We start from the raw sequence: 25,454 nt of genomic DNA on the forward strand, positions 1-25,454 counted from the left end.
CTGATCATTTTGTTGAGGAAAACCTTGAATGCATGCAATACGCATGCTTCTCCTGCATCTGCAGAATCTGCTGCACAGTCATTACCACAGGAAGGCATAGTTTATGGTGCTGTGCCTTAGTTTAGAACTGTAATAAGGTGAGTACTCTTCCTTCTTTGTACTTTTCATTTCAATCTGCTACCGTCAGTCCTAACCATCATTCTTCAAGCTGTTGAATTGTGGGCTTGGCTTGGCACATATTGATTGTCTTAGACTTCCCTAGAGTTTTGTGTTAAAACAGTAATGTCTTCAGAAGCGTTGATGAAAGTCATCGGAAACGATAGAATGTTGAGTGAGGAGGAATTTTAGAAATCACATAATCTTTTAATTTTCTGAATAGTTTTAGCCATGAAAATCTTAGTTCATGTAAAGACTTACTTGAAAACCCAACAGAAAATTTGTAACTGGGAGTTTTGAAAATCACTGAGGATTCTGACCCTTTTATTTTGCAAATGAAGATTCTTAAATCCAGAAAGATTAAATGATGATGATCTACAGCTCTTCCTACCTTACCACTCTTGGCCTACTGTTCTCAGATTTCTGAATTGGATTATGCTTCTGCCTTGTTGTTAGGCTGTGTGGGGGAGTACAGTGATGATACCTCTGGGGGCCGCTTGAGGGAATTGGCTCTTGTCTGCTAAACTAAGAAGGATATCTATTTTTTTGTATTATAGCTGTCTTGTTTTGTCTTCTGATTTTCCTCTTGTCATTTCTTAGCTTTTGCACGGAGCAGAAAAGATGTATTACTGTGACTGTTTTCTTTTTGTTTGAAGGGAAGGGTAAGAAGAGGACCAACATTTGTTGGACACCTGCTTGTGTGCAGGCGCCACCAGCTGCCTTAGAAAAGTTAAAATTCTTTAATTTATAGTCACCCTATAAAGTAGTTGCTAACATTTTTCTTTAACAGTTGGGAAACTGAGGCACAGAAAGACAATACCTGACCCATAGTTGAAACTACTGTGAGAACAAGGGAGTGGGAGAAGAGCTTACTAAGCAGGCGTGAAAGTACGTAGGGTTATGGTGACAGGTGGACATGTGGGGTGGTTAGAATACAAGGTGAGTGGCATGTGATTCAGCTAACAGTGGAGGGATAATTTTCACCCGTTACCTTGTTCTTAGTGCATCTTAAAGGCCAGAAATGCCTTCCTAAGGTGTATGCACTGGTATTTTATTGTTCTAGGTAGGTAAGTATTTCAGGTTGTATTTTGGTTGATGGCACCTTTCTTCTGTTTTGGTGGGGGGAAAGGATTATACTCCTTTGAATAAGCCAGTATCAGTTTGAATTTTTACGACAGGTGTTAAAAACCCAGGTTTGTTGGTTATTTTCAACATATATGAGGAACTTTTGAGCTGGCAGGGTGAGGGGTAATAGGGCTTGCTATATTCCCATCAGTTTTTGGTGGATCGTGAAGTTGCTGTAATAATTGAATTTGGTATTGTTATGACATACTGCTATCCAAATTTAGAAATAAATGATGTCTATTAACTAGTGATGGTATCAAGGTTTTATATAAAACCTAAAATTGATTCCCAAGTCAAAAAAATAAAGACAATATCCTGTATATAGAAGTGCTGGTTGGCTGGAAGATATTAGAAGAAACGTTTTGTTTTGGTGGAACTTGACTGCCAACTCACCATATGCCTTTATCAGTCCTCCTTTTCAGCCTAGAGCCATCAGGAAATTGAAGACTCAGTGTCTAACAAGGGTTCTGGGCTTCCCAGGTTTAGGAGTCTCATGCGGGAAGGAAGCAGCAGGTGTGGGATTCCGAGCACTGGTGCGTTGTTGACTATATGCCCAGTGTAGCTGAAGAGGCATGTTGTCTCTGCAGCTCTTCAGTGTGACATTTGGGTATTTTTTGAGCAATGTCCTATCAGTTATACTTATCTAGTATATTTTCCTGGGAATTTTCAAGGTAAACATATTCAGAATCATATTAATAGAATTGCTTTTATCTCCCTTTCAAACTACATTTTAGAGTCTATTTAGTTGCATCTGCTTATGTGTCATCACCCACCATGGTGCTCAGGGCCACATTTCTCCCCCTCCCTTTCACATGGTCTTCAGGGACCACAGGTGCACAGAATTGAGTTGATCACATTCTTGAAACCATGACACACTATGATTGTCTGTGCGAGGTCATTGTTTCTTGGATTTTGTTTTTTTCTCCTTTACCCCATTCCCAATTCCATGGCCCATCCCTCTTCCAGCCCCACTCAGGTATATAGTATATTTAATATACATTCTTCAGTCTACTTTCCATGTGCTATTAAACACACACACACGTTGGTGTTTTATGTTAATCTAATTTTTCTTTCTTTCATTTAACATTGTGTTTTTGAGATGCTCATGTTTCTTTGTGTAAACCTAGTTCATTTATTTTGGCTCTACTATGTAGTATGCTGTCACATTTTATGTGTGTTTCCCCAATGATGGACCATCTAGACTGCTGTCAGCTGCATTCATGAATGATACTGCATTAAACATTCTTGTCAACTTCAGTTCTGTGTAAGAATTTCAGGTTTATACTTCAGAATTGCTAGGCCACTGAGCATGTGCATATTTATATTTAGTTTCACAGAAGTTTGGCTCTCAGAGATGTGTGCTATCAGATTACACTCCTGTTAGAGTACATGATACAGCAGGAAATTTCATTCATTACTTAGAAAAAAAGAACATGTTGTGAATGTAATTCCTTGATCCAGGCTTTGGTTCTGTGAGAAAGTTCCTAGAAACCAATTTTTAGCCATTATCAAAAGCCTTTACTCTACAATATCATTCTTTCTCTTCTCCTTTTTCTGTTCTTTGTGTTAGGTAGCAATAGGGATCACAGATAGTTTTTTTTACAGGGTGTCTCTAACACCTGTGTAGTTATGACAGTATTACGAAAATGCAATCATGTAACGATGAGGATATGCCGTGAGAAATGCTTCGTTAGGCCATTTCATCATTGTGCGTGTGAACACCGTAGAGTGTTTTACACAAACCGAGGTGGTAGAGCCTGCTGCACGCCTAGCTAGATGGTAGAGCCTATTGCTCGAAGGCTACCAGTCTATGCAGCATGTTCCTGTGTTTTCTAGGCAGTTGTAACACGGGAGTAAGTGTGCATCCGAACATATCTAAACATAAGAAAGGCACAGTTAAAAATACAGTGTGAAGGATAAAGACACACCGTGTAGGGCAGCTCCATTGTAATCTAATAGGACCATCATGTTGCGGCCCGTCATTGACTGAAGCGTCATTGTATGGTGCATGACTACTATAAATACTAAGATTTTTGTTTTTCATTTTATAGGGCGCCAATGCTTCGGCATTAGAGAAAGAGATTGGTCCAGAACAGTTTCCAGTCAATGAGCACTATTTTGGATTAGTCAATGTAAGTATCCATTGGTACACTTTTAGAATCATGTTTGGAAGGAGTTTTAAAAACGATGAATGCATTTCATAAGTTATTAAAGAAAAATCGTTCTTTTGTATTAATAGAATTAAATGCCAAGAGACTTGATGGGGAATTTTGAAATGAACTTCAAGGGAAGGGAAACAAAGTTGCCTGACATCTTTTTTTTTTTTTTTTGAGACAGTGTCTCGCTCTATCACCCAGGCAGGAGTGCAGTGGTGCCATCTCGGCTCACTGCAAGCTCCACCTCCCGGGTTCAGGCCATTCTCCTGCCTCAGCCTCCTGAGTAGCTGGGACTACAGGCGCCCGCCACCATGCCTGGCTAATTTTTTCTATTTTTAGTAGAGATGGGGTTTCACCGTGTTAGCCAGGATGGTCTCCATCTCCTGACCTCATGATCCACCCACCTTGGCCTCCCAAAGTGCTGGGATTACAGGTATCAGCCACTGCGCCCGGCCAGTTGTCTCACATCTTAAAATCTTAGAGATAGAATAGTTTCGAACTTGTCAATCTGATTGTCCCTATTTTGTCAGAAATTTATCATAGCCAAAATTTAGTGTTAATATATAGCCTAGTCCAAGTGAACTCTTGATTCTTTGAGAATGATTTACTTGACTAAGTGGTAGAAATGTACAAGTATAAATTTAGCTGTGCAAATGCCTCCACGTATCTATGGGGTATTTGGCAATTTACTTCTGCCATTGTACCGGTGCTAGAGATATAAAAGTGTGAAATGTGGGAAACAGTACATCCCAGTTCTTATGGAGGTAATTCTAGTAATGACACATTTTTAAGACTTTGGTAAAATTGGAGAAGTTTACCTGAATGTTATCTGTTCTGAGTCACTGGGGGGTATCACAAACCTGTGCTATATAAATGTTGTGGTAGTTTATTTTATACTGTTGTACTATACTATTAGGTGAATCCATGGCAGGTGTTTTAAAATGCATATATTGATAAAATAGGTAACAGAGTCAGTTACATTGAACAGATTGGTGGACTCTAAATATTAGTCCATACATAGGGCGTATGAGATGGGTTTCTCATGGATTTGAGGAAAGCAGTTGAAGTGATGTGTGTGATTTCCCTGTGCTTTGGGAATTGTCTCTGTGCACTATGCATATAACCTATAACAAAGAATCATCACTCCCCTACCTTTCTCTCCAGAACAGGCTGCTCATTACTCCTCTCACTTATTTTTTTCTGGAATTTAGCCTTATATTCTAATTTAAAAAACAGCATTTCAGTTAGAATTCTTAACAATAAAATTAAGACAAGCGGGAGAGAATAAACTTACTAAGAGACCATCAGAGGACCCTTTGTCTTTGTCCCCTAGAGAGATTCCTTTGATGAATAGAAATAGAACTTCTGGTCTCTGTGCCTCGTTATTATATATAAAATTAACATATCTACAGGGGTCACAGCTCCAACTATTAAAGGTTGGTAAACTTTGTGAATTATACTCAGAAAAAAAAGCTGTGGTCAGAGTAGATGCAGCAGAGCTAGTAGAGTGGTTAATTCCATGCAGCAGGCTGGAGTGTGGTGGTGTGATCACAGCTCACTGCAGCCTTTACCTCCTGGGCTCAGGTAATCCTGCTTTAGCCTCCTGAGTAGCTGGGACCACAGGCACACACCACCATGTCTGTCAAATTTTTTAAAAAAATTATTTGTAGAGATGGGATCTTGCTATATTGCCCAAGCTTTGTTTTTTTTTTTGAATGGAGAGAAGGAAAATAACCACAAATTAAATTAGCAGAAAATTAAACAGCGTGGTTGCTCTTAGTGCTTTAATGACAACCTGTTTTCTGTTACTTTCAATTGTAGATATTTTTGTCTTGTAAGAATATTTTTACAGACGATGGCTCTTATGGCAGCTTACTCTTAATGAGAGATACCTGTCACTATAATTTGTATAATACATAGAATGAGGATTTCCTCTTAGCTTATCTCATAGATACAATGCTATTCCTGATATTATTGGAAGTAGAGAGGAGAAATACTGGTGTGACTTAAGGAGCTTTGGATGGGGAAATTTGCTGTAAAGTATCCCACTTACAGGCCAGCTGTTTACATCGTCAGCTAAATTCTTTGAAAACAAATTGTTTTAACTGGCTAAATCAAATTGCCTTTTTTCCTTTTATATTGTAGCTGGTTAGTACTTATTTAAGTAGAGCTGATAGAGAGTGATTTAAACCACAATTTAGTGTATCTTTCCTACTTGTAATATAGTCTGTGCATTGTTTTTGAATAGCTTTTTTTCATTGTTCTATTGTATGGTTGTTTATTAATTTTCTAATACAGGTGGGCCTCGACACACAAGCGGGCTGGCCGCAGTAACTCCGTTTGCAAGGGTGCTGTGAAACGTGCTTTTCCTGTCTTCTGAGGTTTTAAGCTGTTTGTTTAAAAAAAAAAAAAGGAAATGTGCTTCCCTTCAGAATCTTTATTATACAATTATGATTCCTTTTCTAGTCGACTGAATTGCTTCTAGTCGTTAGTTGGAGCAGGGTCCATTATAGAAATAAATAAAAATGAAACTTCCCATTTTTAGGTTATAAAGTTCATTAGGGCAAGTGTCTCTTGGTTCTCTTTTCTTTTGCATTGATTTCATTCTCATTCAGTTTCTCCCCGTCTGATGGCCATAGGTTACTTGAGATTTACATTGTTGGAGAGTCCAGAGAATATCCATATCAAACCTGGCAAAAGAGCTCCAGCCCAGGTCCTCTAGCTAGACTGTACCAAGTGTCCAACCCTGTTTTAGGGGCTGTAAAAGCGCTTTGATTGATAACACAACAGTAATTTGCATAGAGAAGAGAAAGCATTTCCTACAAGGAAGCATGGGGCAGTGGAGTAAGAACGTAGGGTGAGGGAGTGACATCCATTGGAGCATGAAAAGAAGACTTCTGGGTTAGGTACTCAGTGTCTGGTCTACTCTGCTGGAGTAAGAAGAGTGGTGGGTAGGGGAGTGTGGAAGTACAAGGCTCTAAAATAGGGTCACCTAAGCAAGAACTGGTTGGTGGAAGAGGGTGTTCCCTTAGAACATCTCAGCATGTTCACAGAACAGGCACCATCACCCGGGCCCAGCGTGGGGGCAGGGAGGAAGTTGTGCTTCTACAAAAGCGGTTCCTTTTCACAGTTTTATTTTTTGCTTTTTATTTATCTGAATTTGTTTGTTTGTTTTTGTTTTTGTTTTGAGAAAGGGTCTTGCTCTGTCACCCAGGCTGGAGTGCAGTGAGTGATCATGGCTCACTGCAGCTTCACCTCCCTGTCTCAAGCCGTCCTCTTGCCTTTACCTCTTGAGTAGCTAGGACTAAAGGTGCACAGCACCATGCTCAGCTGATGTTTTAAGGTTTTTGTAGAGCCAGGGTCTCACTATATTGCCTGTGTTGGTGTTGAATCCCTGGTCTCAAGCGATCCTCCTGCCTCAGCCTCCCAAAGTGCTGGAATTACAGGCATGAACCACTGTGCCCAGCCTCAGTATTTAAACAAAGTAATGCTATTGACATTATGGTGGTTAAAACCAGTAGTCTCCAAATGAAATGTGTAAGATGATCCATTGGGAATGGGAAGAAAATATTAGAATTTATGATGTTTATTTTTTATCTAAAAATGATAGACTAAGCATTATTCTTAACATAAGGATAAGACTGGTGCCTATACTCTATCTGTATATGATATGGTTGTATGTTACTACAAGTTCCATGATGTCAAACGGTTGATGGCATCACCCTCACTCATTTATTTCTGCTGTGGCAGATCTATTATAATTTGAATGTAGTTTTAGAGAATTATATAATTTTAGTTAAAAGGTTGTTTTAAAAGCAACTATTGGCTGGCCACAGTGGCTCATGCCTTTAATTCCAGCACTTTGGGAGGCCAAGACGAGAGGATTGCTTTGAACCCAGAAATCTGAGACCAGCTTGGGCAACACAGTGAGACCCTGTCTCTAAAAATAAATAAATAAATAAATAAATAAGCTAGGGGCATAGTGGTGCATGCCTGAGGTCCCATTTACTCCAGAGGCTGAGGTGGGAGGATATTGAGCCTAGGAGGTTGAGGCTGCAGTGAGCCATGATCATACCACTGCCCTCCAGCCTGAGTGACAGTAAGACCCTGTCTCAAAAAAAAAAAAAAAAGTAGCTATGAAATGATGAAGGGCCAGGAACTGTTCTGAGTGTTTTACGTGATGATTCATTTAATTCTTTGAGAAATTCTAAGCGATAGGTGCTTTATTACCCCCTTTTTGCAGATGAGGAAACTGATAAACAGAACAGTTTAGTGATTTCCCGAGCTGGGATCGTGGAACCAGACTTGAACCTAGACAGTTTGGTTTCAGATCCTGTGTGCTTCATTACTGCGCTGGGGGGCTCTCAAGGCCGGCATTTCCTACATGGGTTCAAACTAATTTGGGAGATAGGACTACAAATTGGCTACCATGATTTAAAAAGTAAGAGTAGGTAGTGAGACTCTCCTTCCCTTTTACCTATGTATCTTTTCAAAGGTATCTTTTTCAGTTTTGATAGCCATTAAAACCACATATCGAAGTAACTGAACATAAACCCAGACTATCAAATTACTGTTTTAAAATCTAAAACCTTTACAAAAATATATGCCCAATCTCCTTGCTCTCACTTAAAACTAGCATTTTTTCATGAAAATAACAGCTTGTGTAATAAATAAGACAAAAATCTAAAATGTGCATTTTCTTAATTGCATTCCTTTACATTTTTAATATACATAATATAGTACATATAATTTATAAATATGTGTAAGGGATGTGTGCTCAAAATGGTCTTAGTAGTAGGTATATAAAAAGTATTTGTGGTGGAATGTTTGTTAAGGTTTGGAGAAAAAGGCATTAAGAGAAAGCACGTTGAAAGCAAGAATGAGATTGTACTCACTAAGCAATCAAAAAATCAATGACCAGACCTCGAGTAGGGTGGCAACTTTTAAAATTTCCTCTCCCTGATTTAAACCTACCTTTGATCTTCAAAACCAGCTGAGATAACACAGCGTAGATTTCAGCACTACAGCAATTTTTTTTGTTTTTTAGGAAATTGAGCATTCACAAACAAGAGTATAGAGAAAGTCATCCCAGAAAACCTTTTGCACGAAGGCTGTACTCTTGAAAGATAATTTTTAGGTCTTAGGACCTTGAATGAAAGTTAATATTAAAAATCAAGAAAATTGAAGGAAAAGTTTCAAAATTATTAATAAGATTGAAAGTTAGCTTATTCTGGAGAAAGAGTAGTACTTTCAACCTTTAATTTTTCTTTAATGGGATTGAGGAAAGTAAATAAAAGAAGACTAATAGCAGGCCTCAGAGAATTGATCATAATGTTACTGTTGCTTTATATTCCGAAGATGAGCAAGTCATGTTGGACAGAAGTGTGAGCCTGACTTCCAGTAGTCTACAAAATAAGAGACTCCCTCTAGTTTTTTAGCCTATCCTATTTGCGTCTTGTATTTTTTATAGATAGGTCAATCCTCATTATCATTATATTTCTGATATACTCCAAGATGATCTCTTTTGCTTTCATCTCCCTACTGGGTGGAAGTTGTTGAGTTCCCCTGTTGCCTTTTCCAAAATATGGACATTGTATCTTCTCTTTAGTTGACGTAACTACATTTGTTGGTCATTAGCTTGATTAGATTGTGATACAAATACAGGTATTTTTAAGACAAATTATTCAGGATACTGGGTAAATTAATCTTAGTAACATTGTGGATGCTGTTTCAGGTGTACTTAACCCCTGGGTAGGGTGCATTGAAGTGTATTTATAGTTACATTTATGACCATGATACCAGTATGCTTTAATCACATACCTCTTAAGCACCTCTTTTTCTGAAACCAGTGCTTGTCTCCTACTAGCCGTGTGGATGTGAGAAGTCATTGTCCTCCCTAGGGCTCAGGTCCTCAGCTGGAGAGGGCTTAGATCTCCCAAGCCTCTTCAAAAAGTTGGTAACTCCTTTTTCAGTGGGCAGAGGGATCTTATTTGTTTAATCTCTGGAAAAAAAGAAACATATTCAGACAATTAGGAGATGGAACATAGCAGAGCTTTTAAAGTTTTTCCCTGAAATTATTGACTCTGCCTAGTCTCTGTCTTCCCTATGAATTTATCTGGTTAGGTCCTTTATTTGCTATGATTTTGACACATAATGACATGATGACACAATTTACCTCAAAGGTTAAATGCCTCCTTTGAAAAGCTAAAATAGGATAGGTAAATATAATGAATCACCATGAAGCCATTAACCTAGCTTGAACAATTACCAGTATTTTCATTCTCTTCCACTGACCCTTTTTTTTTTTTTTTTTGCCTGGAAAAGGAAATCCTAGGCATCTTGTCATTTTGGCCAAAAATGGGACAAGTTTAATTACCTGTCTCTAAGTGGCATGAACGTTTTAAAAAATATGATCATCTAATGATCACACCTACCAACGTCAGCAATTTCTTAATATCATCCAATGCTGTATATATTCAAGTCATCTTCTTTTGTCTCAAAGATGACTTTTTTTTTTTGAAACGGATTCTCACTCTGTCGCCCAGGCTGGAGTGCAGTGGTGGTGCCATCTCGGCTCACTATAACCTCCGCCTCCCGCGTTCCAGCGATTCTCCTGTCTCAGTCTCCCGAGTAGCTGGGATTATAAGAGTAAAATGCCCAGCTAGTTTTTGTATTTTTAGTAGATACAGGGTTTCACCATGTTGGCCAGGCTGGTCTCGAACTCCTGACCTCAAGTAATCCACCCACCTCGGCTTCCCAAAGTGCTGGGATTACAGGCGTGAGCCACTGTGCCTGGGCAAAGATGACTTTTTATAGTTGATTTGTAAATCAGGATCTAAGTAAACTCCAGCATTTACATTTGCAGTTTGATTGTGGTGTCTCTGGAGTCCTTTTCAACCTTTTTTCAAGTCATCCGTTTGTAGAGAAACCAGGTCATCTATCCTAGAGACTATTCACATTTCGAACTTGGCCTTTTCCTTCTTTGTGGTATTGTCTCTTTCATTGCCTGACTGTTGACTGTCTTGTAAATTAGTAGTTACACGTAGAGACATGATTAAAGTTTAGTGATTTTGCTTAAGGCAAGAGTACTTCATAGTAGGTAAGATACATTAAAAGACACACAATATTCAATTGTTCACTTTCAGCGATGCTGAAATGCATGGGGGGTTAGGTCTGATCCCTCTGTTTTAAAGATCCTCATCAACTTTTAACCTAATGCTTTGAGCATCCATTGATAATTGTTGCTTGATCCATTATTTACAGCCATTTCTTCCGATTTTATTCACTGGACTTATTTTATAAACAAAAACTTCCTTTATCAGCTGTTTAGTGCCCCTGAAATATGGCTCTTACAAGAAAGGCAGGATGAATCTTTGATGTTTTCCTTTTATATGTTAGTTTGCAACTGTCAGTGGAGACTCATGAGGGTTTCTTTTTTTTAAAATGTCATTATGTGTATACACACACACACACACACACACACACGTATCTTTTTTTGTGGAGAAAGTCTCATTCTGTCGCTGAAGCCTGAGTGCAGTGGCACCATCTTGGCTCACTGCAACCTCCGCCTCCAGGTTCAAGTGAATCTACCGCCTCAGCTTCCTGAGTAGCTGGGATTACAGGTGTGCGCCACCACACCTGGCCAATTTTTGTAATGTTAGTTAGAGATGGGGTTTCGCCATGTTGGCCAGGCTAGTCTCAAACTCCTGACCTCAACTGAGCCACCTACCTTGGCCTCCCAAAGTGCTGGGATTACAGACATGAGCCATTGTGCCCGGCCTAAAATGTCATTTTAAATTTATGAATTTTTATGTAGTTAGTGTGTTTTGATCCATTTCAGTAATCCTTTTGTATTAAAGCTGACACTTATATTTAAGATATCCCAGGCTAATCTTGCACATTGTACATTTCTTATCCCAGATCTTGTATCAGCCATATCTTCAAGGTGTTCGAGTTCCTTTGGATGGGAAAAGGGTGTTTAGAGAACGCAATCTGGGTAAAGGAGACACTTGTTGCTGCCACACCTTTTCAGTGGACAGAGTGTGAAAACACACACACACGAACATGCTGCACACACACAGACACACACTTCCAGAGTTATAAAAAGACATGAGTGTATATTGATGTTTCCAACTTAAGTTTACAAGGCTTTTACTTTTCTGATTTTTATTATAACATCTTTTTTTCTTTACATGAAAAATTTTGGTTCCTAAGGGTATTAATAACATAATTCCTTCTTTGCTTTGTCCTGTGATATAGCTACAATAGTTTTAAAATAACAATATCAATAAATTTGTTTTTTTGTTTGTTTGTTTTTGAGACAGAGTCTTGCTTTGTCTCCCAAGCTGAAGTGCAGTGGTGCAATCTTGGCTCACTGCAACCTCTGCCTCCTGGGTTCAAGTGATTCTCATACCTCAGCCTCCCGAGTAGCTGGAATCACAGGTGTGTGTCATCATGCCTGGCTAATTTTTGTATTTTTAGTAGACATGGAGTTTCACCATGTTGACCAAGTTGGTCTCGAGCTTCTAACCTCAAGTGATCCTCCCGCCTCGGCCTCCCTAAGTGCTGGGATTACAGGTGTGAGCCCCTGCATCTGGCTAATAGATTTTTTTTGCTGTTTTTTTTTTTTTAAAATGATTAGACTCTATCTCATTAGGCATGTATGGTAAACATTCTTTAAGTCACCTGAAGTAATTCTTTTCTCTGTATTTCTACCATTGAATCCATATACATTTAGGTTTTATTTTTGTTGTTAATTTTAGAAATTGCTGTTTTTTTTGAGACGGAGTCTCACTCTGTCACCCAGGCTGGAGTGCAGTGGCACATGGTCTCTGCTCACTGCAAGCTCCACCTCCTGAGTTCACACCATTCTCCTGCCTCAGCCTACCGAGTAGCTGGGATTACAGGCACCCACCACCACATAATTTTTTGTATTTTTTTTAGTGGAGATGGGGTTTCACCGTGTTAGCCAGGATGGTCTCGATCTCCTGACCTCGTGATCCGCCTGCCTCGGCCTCCCAAAGTGCTGGGATTACTGGTGTGAGAAATTTCTTTATTTTAGAAAGATGGAGGCAAAAAGTAAATGTTTTATAACCACTTTCAGAGAATTCTCATTTTTATCCATCTCTCCTTTATTTTTCCTCTTCTATAAATAACCACTTTTATTAGCTTTTTGTTTATCCTTCCTCATTTAAAAAAAAAAAATAAATAAACAAATGGTCTGTGGACATATATTTGATATCACCCAATCTTAAACATCTTTTCTCTACCTAGCCTTTTTAACTTAATACTGTATATACTTGATCTCAGCCCATAGTAGAAATATGAGAATTGTCCTCATTCCTTTTTTATAGTTTCATAGTGCTCCCCAAATCTTCATGACTGACTTTTAGGTATTTTATTAGCTAGATTTTAGAGCCAGTGTTTGTGAATGGAAGGGAAAAAGAAGGCAATGCATATTTGTCAAACTGTGTGTCATTTACTTTATAAAGTAGGGTTATTTCCCTACCCCCCAGTTACTAGAGTGGAGAGAAGTAGAGTTCAGTAAGATGTAGTGACATACTCCCAATGACATGGCCAGTAAGAGAGAAATTCATAGTTAAGAATTTGATGTCTTTCCAATGCATCATGAATACTGTGACTTGGCATTTCAGTGGTTGTTAGACCGTCATACTGGTGACTTTTTCATGTAACATTTCAGGGGATCTGGTTTTTTTATTTTTTGTTTTTAAGTGTTTTAATTTGGATATACCTAAGAACCTGATAGAAAACTTTACTTTTGTGATTTCTAAAGAATTTTTGAGAGTTGTATTTTAAAATGTATAATATAATGCAGTCAGTATTATAGTAACAGTAGTAACCACTTGTCATCTCTTTCTGTTCTCTCAACCATACACCGGGAATTTCTCTCTTGAAAATGTGTTGCCCTAAATTTAACAAAACTTTTTTTTTCTGTTGCAGTTTGGGAATACCTGCTACTGCAATTCAGTTCTTCAAGCACTTTATTTTTGTCGTCCATTTCGGGAAAAAGTTCTTGCATATAAGAGTCAACCTAGGAAAAAGGAGAGCCTTCTTACATGCTTAGCAGATCTCTTCCATAGCATAGCCACTCAGAAGAAAAAGGTTGGAGTAATACCCCCTAAGAAGTTCATCACAAGATTACGGAAAGAAAATGGTAATTCTGCTTCCCACTGTATTAATGACGTACTAGGAAGGTTAAATATAGCGTGCCATAATTCCAGCACTTACTGAGCATCATCTGTATGCCTGATAACGTGTTAGTTGTTGAAGAAACAAAGATGACACTCCTTTCTTCGACGAGGCACTTGTTTAATGAAGAAGATAGTCTCACAGTAAATTAATACAAGATACAATTAATGTTGTTTGCATTGCGTTATACAGAGATAAAATTATGTGTGGCAGCAAATGAGAAATCATAGTTTCTCTTTTTGCTTGCTTGGCTTTTCTGTCAAGAATGAAGGGTATTTTTTTTTTTTTTTTACATGCTTATGCATTTGTTGTTTTCATAATGCTTTGGTATGTGTTAACTCATTGGATCCTTGCAGTAGCCTTAGATAGAGAGCATGTTATTTCCCCCATTTTAGCTGTGAAAAATCAAAAGCTAAAAAAAGGCTTGCCAGGAGCCACACTCTGGGGAAAGAGCTAGAAAAGATCTTTTGGCTTAGGGTAGATAAGTTTTAATCCCCCATCCCCTTTTAAAAATAGTTACTGAGTAAGCCCCACCTCCCTTTGCTCTTTTGAAATATTGTTCATTTTATTTTCACATGCCAATAAGTTAGACATTATCACCCTATGAGATAACTGAGGCTCAGAGAGGTTAATTTGTCCAAGGTCCCACAGAGTTAGTAAGTGGTGGAGCTGGCATACAAACTTACTTCTCCCTGATACGTAAGCCCAGGGTTCTATCTAATGTGGGACACTGCCTGAAAAATGCAAATGGAATTTAGATAACATGTAGAATTCTGGTTTTTATTTAATGTAGGCATTTTAATCATTGTAGAAACAAAATTGAATGGCATTTTTAGTTGATTTGTTACCTATTAAATAGATGCTCACGAGCAGGATTTGAGAAGTCTTTAAGATTGATTATTAAATACCCTAATGTGTAATCCTGCCCTTAAATTAGTCAGTTGACACTGTACACAGTGAATTGAGGTAAGCCTGGATCGTATATAGTTCCCTGAAATATAAGATGACCCAGAAATAGGCTATAGGCTATTATTCTTGAATTTGATACGTTTGTTGAAGATTTGTTTGTTTTCCCCACATACACGTGTACAATAATTGATTAATTGCTCACAAAAATACATTTTGTTTCCCCTAATGAAAGCTAAATAGATATACTTTATTAGATTACAGATCTGTTTATCTTGTTTTTTTAGAAAATCAAATATAACCTTAATGTTCAAATGTGGATTGAGCAATTAAGTCTTCTCAGTCTTTTTGTGTGTGTCTATATGAAACTTTAAAAGCTTTGTGCTTGCGGAAAATTTATGTACTTGGTAATTGAACATGGCACCCTTTCTCAGTGACTTTATTAGTATTTTTAAAATGTTCAGTGCCTGGACATGGTGGCTCACACCTGTAATCCCAGCACTTTGGGAGGCCAAGGTAGGAGGATTGCTTGAGCCCAAGAGTTGGAGACTAGCCTTGGCAGCAAAGCAAGACCTTGTCTCACAAAAAAATTTTAAAAATTAATCGGATGTGGTGGTGCACATCTGTAGTCCCAGCTACTTGGAAGGCTGAGGTGGAAGGATCGCTTGAGCCCAGGAGGCTGAAGCGGCAGTGAGCCCTGATTGCTCCACTCTCCAGCTTGGGTAACAGAGCAAGATCCTGTCTCTAAAAAAAAAAATCAGAAGTATGCAGCTCATACAGAATATACATTATTTCCCTTTTCATTTAATAGTACATTTCTCTTGGCCTTGTTAGCCCATCACATGTGCTCTTTATACAATGATTTTATTTTAGTTAGGTTGACCCTCATGCTGAACAGAGGTAAAATACAGTTACCTACTTACGGCTTTATATGTTTGTTTGTCAAACGTGGGGTATTTTTATGGTGTTTGTTATTTTTTCCAAATGGGCTTTTTTTCTTCTCTGTCTCTCTCTCTCTCTCTCACTCTCTCTTTTTTTTTTTTCGGTAGAGACGGGGGTCTCATTATGTTGCCCAGACTGGTCTTGAACTCCTGGCCTCAAATGATCCTCCCACCTCAGCTTCCCAAAGTGTTGGATTACAGGCATGAGCCACTGTGTCTGGCTTTATTATTATTATTTATTATTTTTTTTAATAGTTCAATAGTTACTAATTTTTTTTCATATTTAGGCAGATTAAATTGGTAACACGATAGAGTTCTTAAATACTTCTTTGAAAGAGACTGATTCTAGAATATTTATTCTAAGCCCATCTTCTCTTAAGTTTTGCTTCATTTTTCTAAACTTCAGAAATAATGCTTAATAGAAAAGCCATTTTTTTGATAGAAAAGCATTTTTATTATTTGATGTTGCTGACATTTGCAAATATGTTTTGAAATATATTTTTGGCTTTTGAATTTTCCCTTGAGAATTGTGTAGAGAAGAATATACAAATCAAAGAGGTTTTAATATATTATTCATTGCATATCTTTCCTTCTGAGATTTTGTTTGTTTTAAATCTTTGGAAAGTATGTTACTCATTTCAGTATTTCCACTAATTTTCACTGGTGGATGGTTCTTACTAAATTAATTTCCTGCCATACTATGTTAAAAACTTTTATTTTCGATAGATATTGGCCCCATATTGTTTTAACCACCATTGCTTTATGTTACTAATCTTTTTGGTGTCCCTGGAAAGAACTGATTTTAATTTCTATTTATTAATGAATTTTTGTTTTTTACAGTTTTAACTCATGTTACCTAATCATAGCGTAAGAGGACAGTCGCACAGTGCTCCTGCATAGAGTACAGGAACACTGGCTCCATGCATGTTACCTGCTGATGGGATGGATGCTAGCTGAGTGTTTGAGTAGACTAATTATGATAGATATATTTCCTATTGTGTGCCAGACACTGTCTAGGAACTGATGATACAGAAATATGCCTTCAGGTACCTGACATCCTCGTGGGGAACCAGACAGCCATCAGTGGTGTGATGTCATGTGTCACTGTCACGACAGAAAGAAGACTGGGAAAGGGGACAGAGGATGAGGGAGTTCCTAGTTCATATGTCAGTCATTTGGGAATGTCCCTGATTAGGTAATGTTAGATCAGAAATTTGAAGACATCATTTGAAGATCTGAGGCAAAAATGTTACCGTCAATAAGAAGAAAGTGCAGGTTGCCTGAGTTCTTAAAGGATGGCAAGAAAATTAGCATGGCAAGAGTGGAATAAGATGAAGATAAAGTCAGAAGAGCAGGGGCCTAAAGCTTGGGTTTTCTTTGGAAAGCCGTGGGAAGCCATGAGAGGGTTCTGAGCGGGTGGATGGTACGTTCTGATTTGCTTGAGAAGACCCTCTGGCTGCTGGGTGGGCATGGGCAGCATGAGAGTAGAGATGGGAGACCAGCCTGGAGGCTGTTGCAGTACCCCGGTAGGAAATGGAGTCATCTCTTTACAGGTACTGCCTGTGGGTGATCTGTGATTTTGGAAGAAATACATCATAGGTTGGTGATCTGATTGTGTTAGCTAGAGTTAACCCTCAGCTGGCCTGTTTGGGATCGTTTCAGGTGGGCCTGAGGGCCACATCAGCTGGCATCTGTAGCTGTGTGCTCTGCTCCCTGAATCTGAGCAGTGTCAGTCATTTAAGTTATTGTTTGGGGGCAGATCTACTTTTCTGTCATCATCTTAGCTGTTTCAATCCCTATTGTCCATCCATCCATTCATTCATTCATTAAAAATGGGAAAGACATCTCATTATGTGGAGGCACTGTTGTCAGTCCTAGGGATACAGCAGGGAATGAGCTAGAAAGGGTCCTTGTTCTTAAGGAACCTGCATGGACATAGCAGCTTTTCATGTGCCGTGGAGAGATACAAAAACAGATAAATTTAAGTCTTGGTCTCCCTCAAGTGACGAAATTTTAGTTGTTCACAAATAATACCTATTAAATATATTTGAGTAAATAATTTCTTATGTTTATTTCAAGCAATTCTTTTTCTCCAAAAGAGCATAAATGATATTTTGTGTAATGAGAGCTCATAGATATTTCTGAATTATGAGGAGAACATAACCGATTTTTAAGCAGTGTTTTTCTTTTCTTTTTTTTTTTTTTGCATTATTGTTGCAGCTATATCAGGACTATAGTAGTTTATAATCATACATTTATTTAATAATGAAATTGTCTGTCTCTCCCACTAGACTGTCAGTTCCATGACGGAGGGAACCCATTTGTTTTTGCTCACCATTGTATTCCCAGCACATATTCCAGTTCCTGGCACATAGTAGGTGCTTACTAAATATTTATTGAATGAGTGAATGAATGAATGAAATTGTTTAACTTCCAAAGCAAGTTTGAAGTCCACCTTTCCCATTATGCTACTTAGCAAAGAAGAAAGCAAACCATAAGAAAATCAGGGTTTTACAAATTAAATACAATACAGTTCATAGGGATTGTCCTGAGGTCCTTTATCAGTGTTAATTTGATGTTTATGCAGTCCTGGTTGATGTTTTTAAAACTATAGTGGCTGCTTTCAGGTACAGCAAAATTCTGGCATATTCAGTATACTCTAAGGAAAATTGACTATAAATAATTTTAGAAATATTTCAACAAAAGTTTAAAGATTATTTTTTGGTTTCCTTTGCATCTCATTTCCAGAGCATTCATGTCATTCAAGGTATTTCTGTGAATATGAAATCGTTGCTCTGTGTTAAAAGAGCATCCACAAAAAGATGTAAATTTTTAAAAAGCAAAAACATTTGCACATTTTTACTTAAAAAGTAATTATTTTGAAAAACATGTATATGCTAAAATAATTTTTTTCAACAGGGAAGTTAACGGGAAAATTAGGCTACTTCAGATTGTGGCATCAAGCCAGTAAAATCTTTTTACTAATTCTCCCTGATTATTCTTCTTTTTAGATTCCTCTAGGACTTTTCCAGTTGGTTTCCAACTTTTCTTAAGCCCCTCAACTCAACTTTAGCATAATTACCTTCCACTCCTTGTCTTAGTAGACCTGTTTGAGGTGGGTGGTTCCAGATTAGGGACCTGGAAATGGGTGGGTGAGTGAGAGATAAAGGTTCTTGAATTGTAAGGGATTGAGGTACATGCATGTCAGGAAGCTGCCTAGACACTGACATGTCAAGGTTGGTGCAGGAGGCGGAGCGGAAAGAGAAACCGTGAATCAGGCTGTCAGTGGATGAGGAGGAGGTTGGGAGACGGCCTCAGAGAGAGGAGGGTTGAGGGTCGTAGTATGGCTGAATCTTGGACACTTTTGTGCTTGAGAGCAAGCCGCAGTAGGAAACTAGAAAATGCCACAGGTTGGTAAGGCAAGGGAGTTTGTTTAGAACAGAATGCAGGACCTAGAAGGAGCAACTTAGAAAGGGTTGGGAACAAATAAAATCCCAAGGATGAGAATGGAAATAAGATACAATAAGCAAATGAGAGTAGTAGAGGATAGGAGATTGAGGTTGAGAGGGGAAATGTTTATTACTTTCAGGGATACAGGATTACTGCATTGAGGGGCAAGGTTAGATAATTTACTTCAGTTAGCTCAGCGGTGGTCTAGACTTTTCCAATTGGTGAAACCATGTGAGGTTCTATGCACAACTTGGCCCAGCCTTACAGGGATGGAGTGGACTGCTGAGAAGATTTTTTGAGTTGCAGGCTCAGTGTTGGGAGAGGTTGCATAGACTTCTGCTCTAAGCAGGGTGAAGGGAATGGCATCCCAGTGCTTTAGATCTACTGTCTCCTACGGACAAAAACCCACGCAGTGTATCAAATTCAAGATTAGTTGTTAAGTCCACGTAGGCCACTACGGAGCACTTAGAACTCATGACTTTTATTGTTCATAAACATAACATGGGAATTTTGCTAAAGGCTGGTGGGTCCCTTAGGCTAAACTTAAAGCAGAGAAGTGAACTGTGGCTTAGTTGGGCTTCAGTTGCATTCTTAATATTATTGTATTTTATTTGAGACCCAGATTTGTGGAATGGATTTGGATATATGAAAATAACTAAATAATAAACATGAAAAAATTGTTGTGAATTTTACCATGTAATGTAAGAGATGTCAGGGAAAATTCCTAGGGAGAAAGATTCAGGGTCTATAAATTAAACTTGTCTATTTGCAGTATGAAACTGAAGGAAAGGAGACTCAGTGGGTTAAGTGAAGGGAGCTGACTTGAACTAGGTAGATTTAAACGGAAATGGAACAGACTAGACATGCAGGAAATGAACTTTTAAAATTGCAAGGGTTTGGGAAGTAATTGTATAGGAAGAGTATGCAACAGACAGGCAGATTGCTTGAGCCTAGGAGTTCGAGATCAGCCTGGACAACATAGCGAGACCCCCACCTCTTAAAAAAAATGTGTAACAGGCAGGGACAGGGAGCGAGAAAGTGGACTTTTTGCATGGAAAGCTCTATTTTATTTTTAAGCATGCAAATGATACATGCATACATTCTTATAATAAAATTTCAGTACCAAACAAACCTAGAAGTTTCCCTGAGTACTCTGCTTCCTCCCCAGCTTCTCAGTCTCGTGTTCCTTTGAAATACCCTGATCCTACCAAACCCTTTTCTATGTATTTAATTAAATACATATGTCCAAATAGGAAACCACAGTTACATTTTTATGGGGACTTACGGTGGTTGTTTCTTTTTCTTTTTTTTTTTTTTTGCAAGACAGAGTCTCGTTCTGTCACCTAGGCTGGAGTGCAGTGGCGTGATCTCGGCCCACTGCAACCTCCATCTCCCAGGTTCAAGTGATTTTTGTGCCTAAGTTTCCTGAGTAGCTGGGATTATAGGTGCTTGCCACTATGCCTGGCTACTTTTTGTGTTTTTAGTAGAGATGAGGTGTCACCATTTTGGCCAGGCTGGTCTCGAACTCCTGACCTCAAGTGATCTGCCCGCCTCAGACTCCCAAAGTGCTGGGATTGCAGACATGAGCCACTGTGTCCAGCCGGTTGTTTGTTTTTCATGAGTGGGATCCACATGTGTTCAGCATCCTTGTTTCGCTTTCTGTCTTGGAAGTTTTGCCATGTTAATTCATATGGAACTGCTTCCATTTTAACCGTTGCCCGGCATTCCCTAACAAAATTATAGCATAATTTAAATAAATCATTCTCCTGTTGATAAACATTTAGGATATTTTCAGACTTTTGTTATAAATAAGCAGCCGTATTTATGCTTGTTTCGGTACATGCACAGATACTTACCTGGCATTGACACCTGGGAGAACGAGGTTGCATTATTTTAAATGTGTTACCAAAATTGCCTTTACAACACGCCGTGCCAGTTTATACTCCCAGCAGCAACAGTTGAGAATGTCCATTTCTCCATACTCAAACTAACACTGGATGGACACTAAGTCAGTTTTTATTGTGCCAAAGTGATGGGCAAAATGATATTTTGTCATTGTTTTAATTGTTATTTCCCAGTCGTGTATTATATAGGCATTTATATTTCTACTCTGAATTGGCTATTATTTTCCTTTGCCTGTTTTTTAAATTGGTTTTTTCTTTTCTTGTTTTGTAAAGGGTTTTTTTTTTTTTAATCTGTATATTAAGCCTTTACATAGTCTGGATATTAATATGCAAATAATTCTCCTTGTTTGTCACTTGTCTTTATTTATGTTGACTTTGCCATACAGAAGTTCATAATTTTTACATAGTCAGTCTTTGATGTGTTTTGTATTTTGTTCAGTAGCAACAACAATATAGGTTGAGCATCCGTAATCCAGAAATCTGAAACTTTTTGAGCTGCATGATGCCACACAGGTGGCTGAGGTAGTAACAACTTTACTTTCTGATGGTTCAGTGTCCACAAATTTAGTTCCCTGCACAAAGTTTTTAAAAATACTATATGTAAAGTTGCACTCCATCGTGGGCAACAAGAGTGAAACTCCGTTTCAAAAAAAAAAAAACAGTACTGTATAAAGTTCCCTCCAGACTATAAGGTGTATATGAAACGAATGAATTTCATGTTTAGACTTGAGTCCCATCCCCAAAATATCTCATTATGTGTATGCAAATGTTTTCAAATTTGAAGCAGTCTAAAGTCCCAACCACTGCTGGTCCCAAGCATTTTGGATAAAGGATACTCAACCTGTAGTGATACTGCTAATATTGTTACTGTGGTTGTTGTTGAACAGAATATAAACCTATTGTTGTATTCTAAGCCCTTCTAATCTTTCTACCAGCCTTGTGAAGTGTAGGTACTGCTGTGAGCCCCATTTTTCAGATGAGGAATTATGGTACAGGGAGGTTGAATAAGTTGCCTATGCCACACGTGCAGTTAGATGTAGAACCATAGCACCAACCCAGACAGCCTTGCTCTAGCAGCTGTGTCCCCCACCCCCATAAATAGCTTCACTCGTTCCCTTTCTGTTTTTACAATAACTTTGCAAAGAAAGATGGTATTCTGGATTTTTTGTTGTTGTTGTTTTGTTTTGTTTTGTTTTGAGACAGAGTTTTGCTCTTGTTACCCAGGCTGGAGTGCAGTGGCGCAGTCTCGGTTCACTGCAACCTCCGCCTCCCAGGTTCAAGCAATTCTTCTGCCTCAGCCTCCCAAGTAGATGGAATTACAGGCATGTGCCACCACGCCCAGTGAATTTTTTGTGTTTAGTAGAGACCATGTTGGTCAGGCTGGTCTCAAAACTCTACCTCAGGTTGATCACCTGCCTTGGCCTCCCAAAGTGCTGGGATTACAGGCATGAGCCACTGAGCTTGGCCTGCTTTTTTTTTTTTTTTTAACTTACCATGGGATTGAACATTTTCTCATGTTTCTTAGTCTTTTGATTATCAATCAATTGCAGGTCTGTTGCCCACTTTGGTTTTCTTTTATATGAGATTTGCTTTTATATGTTGAAAATGTTAATAATTTTCAGATTTCACTTTTTTTAAACTTTTTAAAAGATTTCTAATACATAGAACTTAATTTTATATAGTCATATCTGTATCTCTTTTAAAATGTAGTTGTTAATTCCTTTTATCTTAGACTTTCCCTGAATTTTTTTCTAAATTGGTATGCATTCATTTTTAAAATGTAAAATTAGCTATTTTAAAATGTAAAATTACCTTTCTGGAATTTATTAAATGTACACTGAGAATCTAAAAATAAAATGTCCTAAATAGGTAGGTTTTCTCAGAGCGTTTTATTGACCAGTTCATGTATGTGGGCTCACACTGGGCAGTTCGTATGTGGGCTCACACTGGGCATTACTTTGTGTGTGACATGGTGGAGTCAGGCTGTCCAGTTTGAATCCTGGCTCTGCCATTTCTTGGCAGTGTGACTGTACCCTCTCTGGTCCCATTTTCATGTTTAAAAATAAAGTTAGTAACAGTATTATGTGATTGTTGGGGATCAAATGAGATACTGCCTCTGAAATCCTTACTTCTGGGCCACTGCGCTCCATCATGGGTGTAACCATTTTCAGGCTTCATCTTTACAAAGTGTCCAGCAAGTGGGTGTTGGACTTACTGTTCTTGGTAGAGTGGTGTATTGCCAAGCAGAGGATAAAGTGCACTTGATGTTAGCACCACCAGTATTTCAATTATATTTACTCACTTCTGTAACTGCAGGAAATGTTTCTTGGAATTACAAAATCTCACATTTGGAAGGGACTTGAGAGTACCTAGATTACATAGATAATTCTTGATAACATGATTCTTAAACCTGACTGCATTAGAGTTAGTTGGAGGAACTTTGAAAAGCCCCACGTTCTGGCCTCACCCATTACCAACTGAATCAGAATCCCTGGGATGTACGGTTCAGTCATTTATTTTTAATAAACTTTGTGGTGGGTCTTAAGCAGTTGGCTTGGCCTTGGCAAGTGGTTGTCCAACTTCTGCTTTAAAGCTTGCCACGTTGAAATATTTGTGGAATAATAGGTTAGATAAGCTATTAAGCAATTTCTTCTTAAATTCTCAGTATCTGTTATGCTAATGTATGAAGATAGGTTTTGCCCTTTTCTCATGGATCAATTAGTAATATGTGTAAACAAGATTTTCATTAATTTTACATTTATTTTCCCCCAAATACAGATAAAAGTTTTAGAAGTGAAAGTTATTTATTTGTTATACATTACAAAAACATTGTGCATTTATATTTTAGTTTTGACCCAATACTAGATATTCTTTTATAAATGGTTTTTTTATGAAGTTTTAATTCCAAAATAATTATTTAATGTTATGTTTTTATTTTCAGAGCTTTTTGACAACTACATGCAACAAGATGCCCATGAATTCTTAAATTACCTGCTAAATACAATTGCTGATATTTTACAAGAAGAGAGAAAGCAGGAAAAACAAAATGGTCGCTTACCTAATGGTAATATTGATAATGAAAATAATAACAGCACACCAGACCCAACGTGGGTTCATGAGATTTTTCAGGGAACATTAACTAATGAAACCAGATGTCTTACTTGTGAAACTGTAAGTATATCATACAATTTTGTATAGAGAAAAACTGAATCATTACGTTAAAGGTTGTTCTTTGAGAAAGAGAGAATGGAAGATGAACTTGACAGTTGTAATTCTTAGATATTGGAGTTAAAGATGTGTTTTTCAGTTAAAAGGACTCTGTCTGTATTCTTAAGGTAATGTTGCTTATTGACAATGAGTACCTGAGGTGATAGAAAGATGTCGTAGCTTGAACTGTTTGATTTTCTTTCAGTTTAGGAGGCCATAGACCATGTTGTGGAAATTATGTCTCAGGACATAATCTCATAGGATCGGATCATACAGATCAGGGAGGCATATTAATTCGTTTTTCCTTTTTCTACAGTTACCTTTAGTATCCATTGTTGGAATTAAAAACTAAAGCATACAGTGTACCCTCAAGGAGGGGAAGATATCCCACTTACTGGACACTTTGTAAAGATGAAGCTTGAAAATTGTTATACCCAGGCTGGAGTGCAGTAGCCTTGACTTTCTGGGCTCAAGCAATCTTTCCATCTAAGCCTCATAAGTAGCAAGGACCACCAGCCACGTGCCACCATGCCCGGCTAATTTTTAAATTTTTATTTCTTGTAGAGACAGGGGTCTTACTGTGTTGCTCAGGCTGGTCTTGAACTCCTGGGTTCAAGCAGTCTTTCCACTTTGGCGTCTCAAAGTGCTGGGATTACAGGTGTGAGCCATCATGCCCGGCCAGTCATGTTCTTTAAAGCATTTTCCCCGTTCAGTACAGAGTCCAATTTGGAGGGGGGCATTGCATTTAGTTGTTTCTTTAGCCTTTTTTAACCTGAAACATTTTTACATGGTCTTTTTTTTTGTTATAACATGGACATTTTTAAGGAATATGCCTCCCCAGACTTTTTAAAATGAGATGTTCTCATATTTAGTTTCTCTGATGTTTCTTCCTCATTAGATGCAGGTTATGCATTCATGGCTGTAATAACACATCGTTCATGTTGTATTCTTCTCGGGGCACCACATCTGTAGGCACACACTATCCGTCTTCCTCTCGTTGGTGAAATTAATTTTTGATCACCCAGTCAAGGTGGTGGTATTTCTCCATTTGATTTATTTATTTGGAGACAGGTTTTTGCTCTGTTTCCCAGGCTTTAGTGCATGACACTGTTATAGATCATTATAGCCTCAGACTCCTGGGCTCAAGTGATCCTCCTGCCTCAGCCTTCTGAGTAAGTAGGACTACAGTGCCTGCCATCACCCCCAGCTAGTTTTTAAATTTTTTGTAGAGACAGGGTCTTGCTGTGTTACCCAGGCTGGTCTTGAACTCCTGCCCTCAAGCAACCCACCTGCCTCAGCCTCCCAGAGTGTTGGGTTTACAGGCATGATCCACGGTGCTGGGCCAGTTGTTCCATTTTATGATGACTTCTTTTTTTTTTTTTTTAAATCCCCTTGCCATT

General features: G+C 38.3%; 1 protein-coding gene across 1 annotated transcript in view; it reads left to right on the forward strand.

Moving 5' to 3' along the window:
* The first annotated feature begins 3,359 nt into the window (after window positions 1-3,359).
* USP12 (ubiquitin specific peptidase 12) overlaps window positions 3,360-25,454 on the forward strand; it is a 49,844-nt gene continuing 27,749 nt past the window's right edge. The window contains exons 1-4 of the mRNA XM_011958471.1: window positions 3,360-3,413; window positions 13,398-13,611; window positions 17,785-17,867; window positions 23,789-24,018. Coding sequence (XP_011813861.1) covers window positions 23,806-24,018 — 213 coding nt within the window. The 5' untranslated portion in view covers window positions 3,360-3,413; window positions 13,398-13,611; window positions 17,785-17,867; window positions 23,789-23,805. The remainder of the gene's footprint in view (window positions 3,414-13,397; window positions 13,612-17,784; window positions 17,868-23,788; window positions 24,019-25,454) is intronic.

Source organism: Colobus angolensis, unplaced genomic scaffold (assembly GCF_000951035.1).
Source record: "Colobus angolensis palliatus isolate OR3802 unplaced genomic scaffold, Cang.pa_1.0 Scaffold113, whole genome shotgun sequence".
NCBI lineage: Eukaryota > Metazoa > Chordata > Mammalia > Primates > Cercopithecidae > Colobus > Colobus angolensis.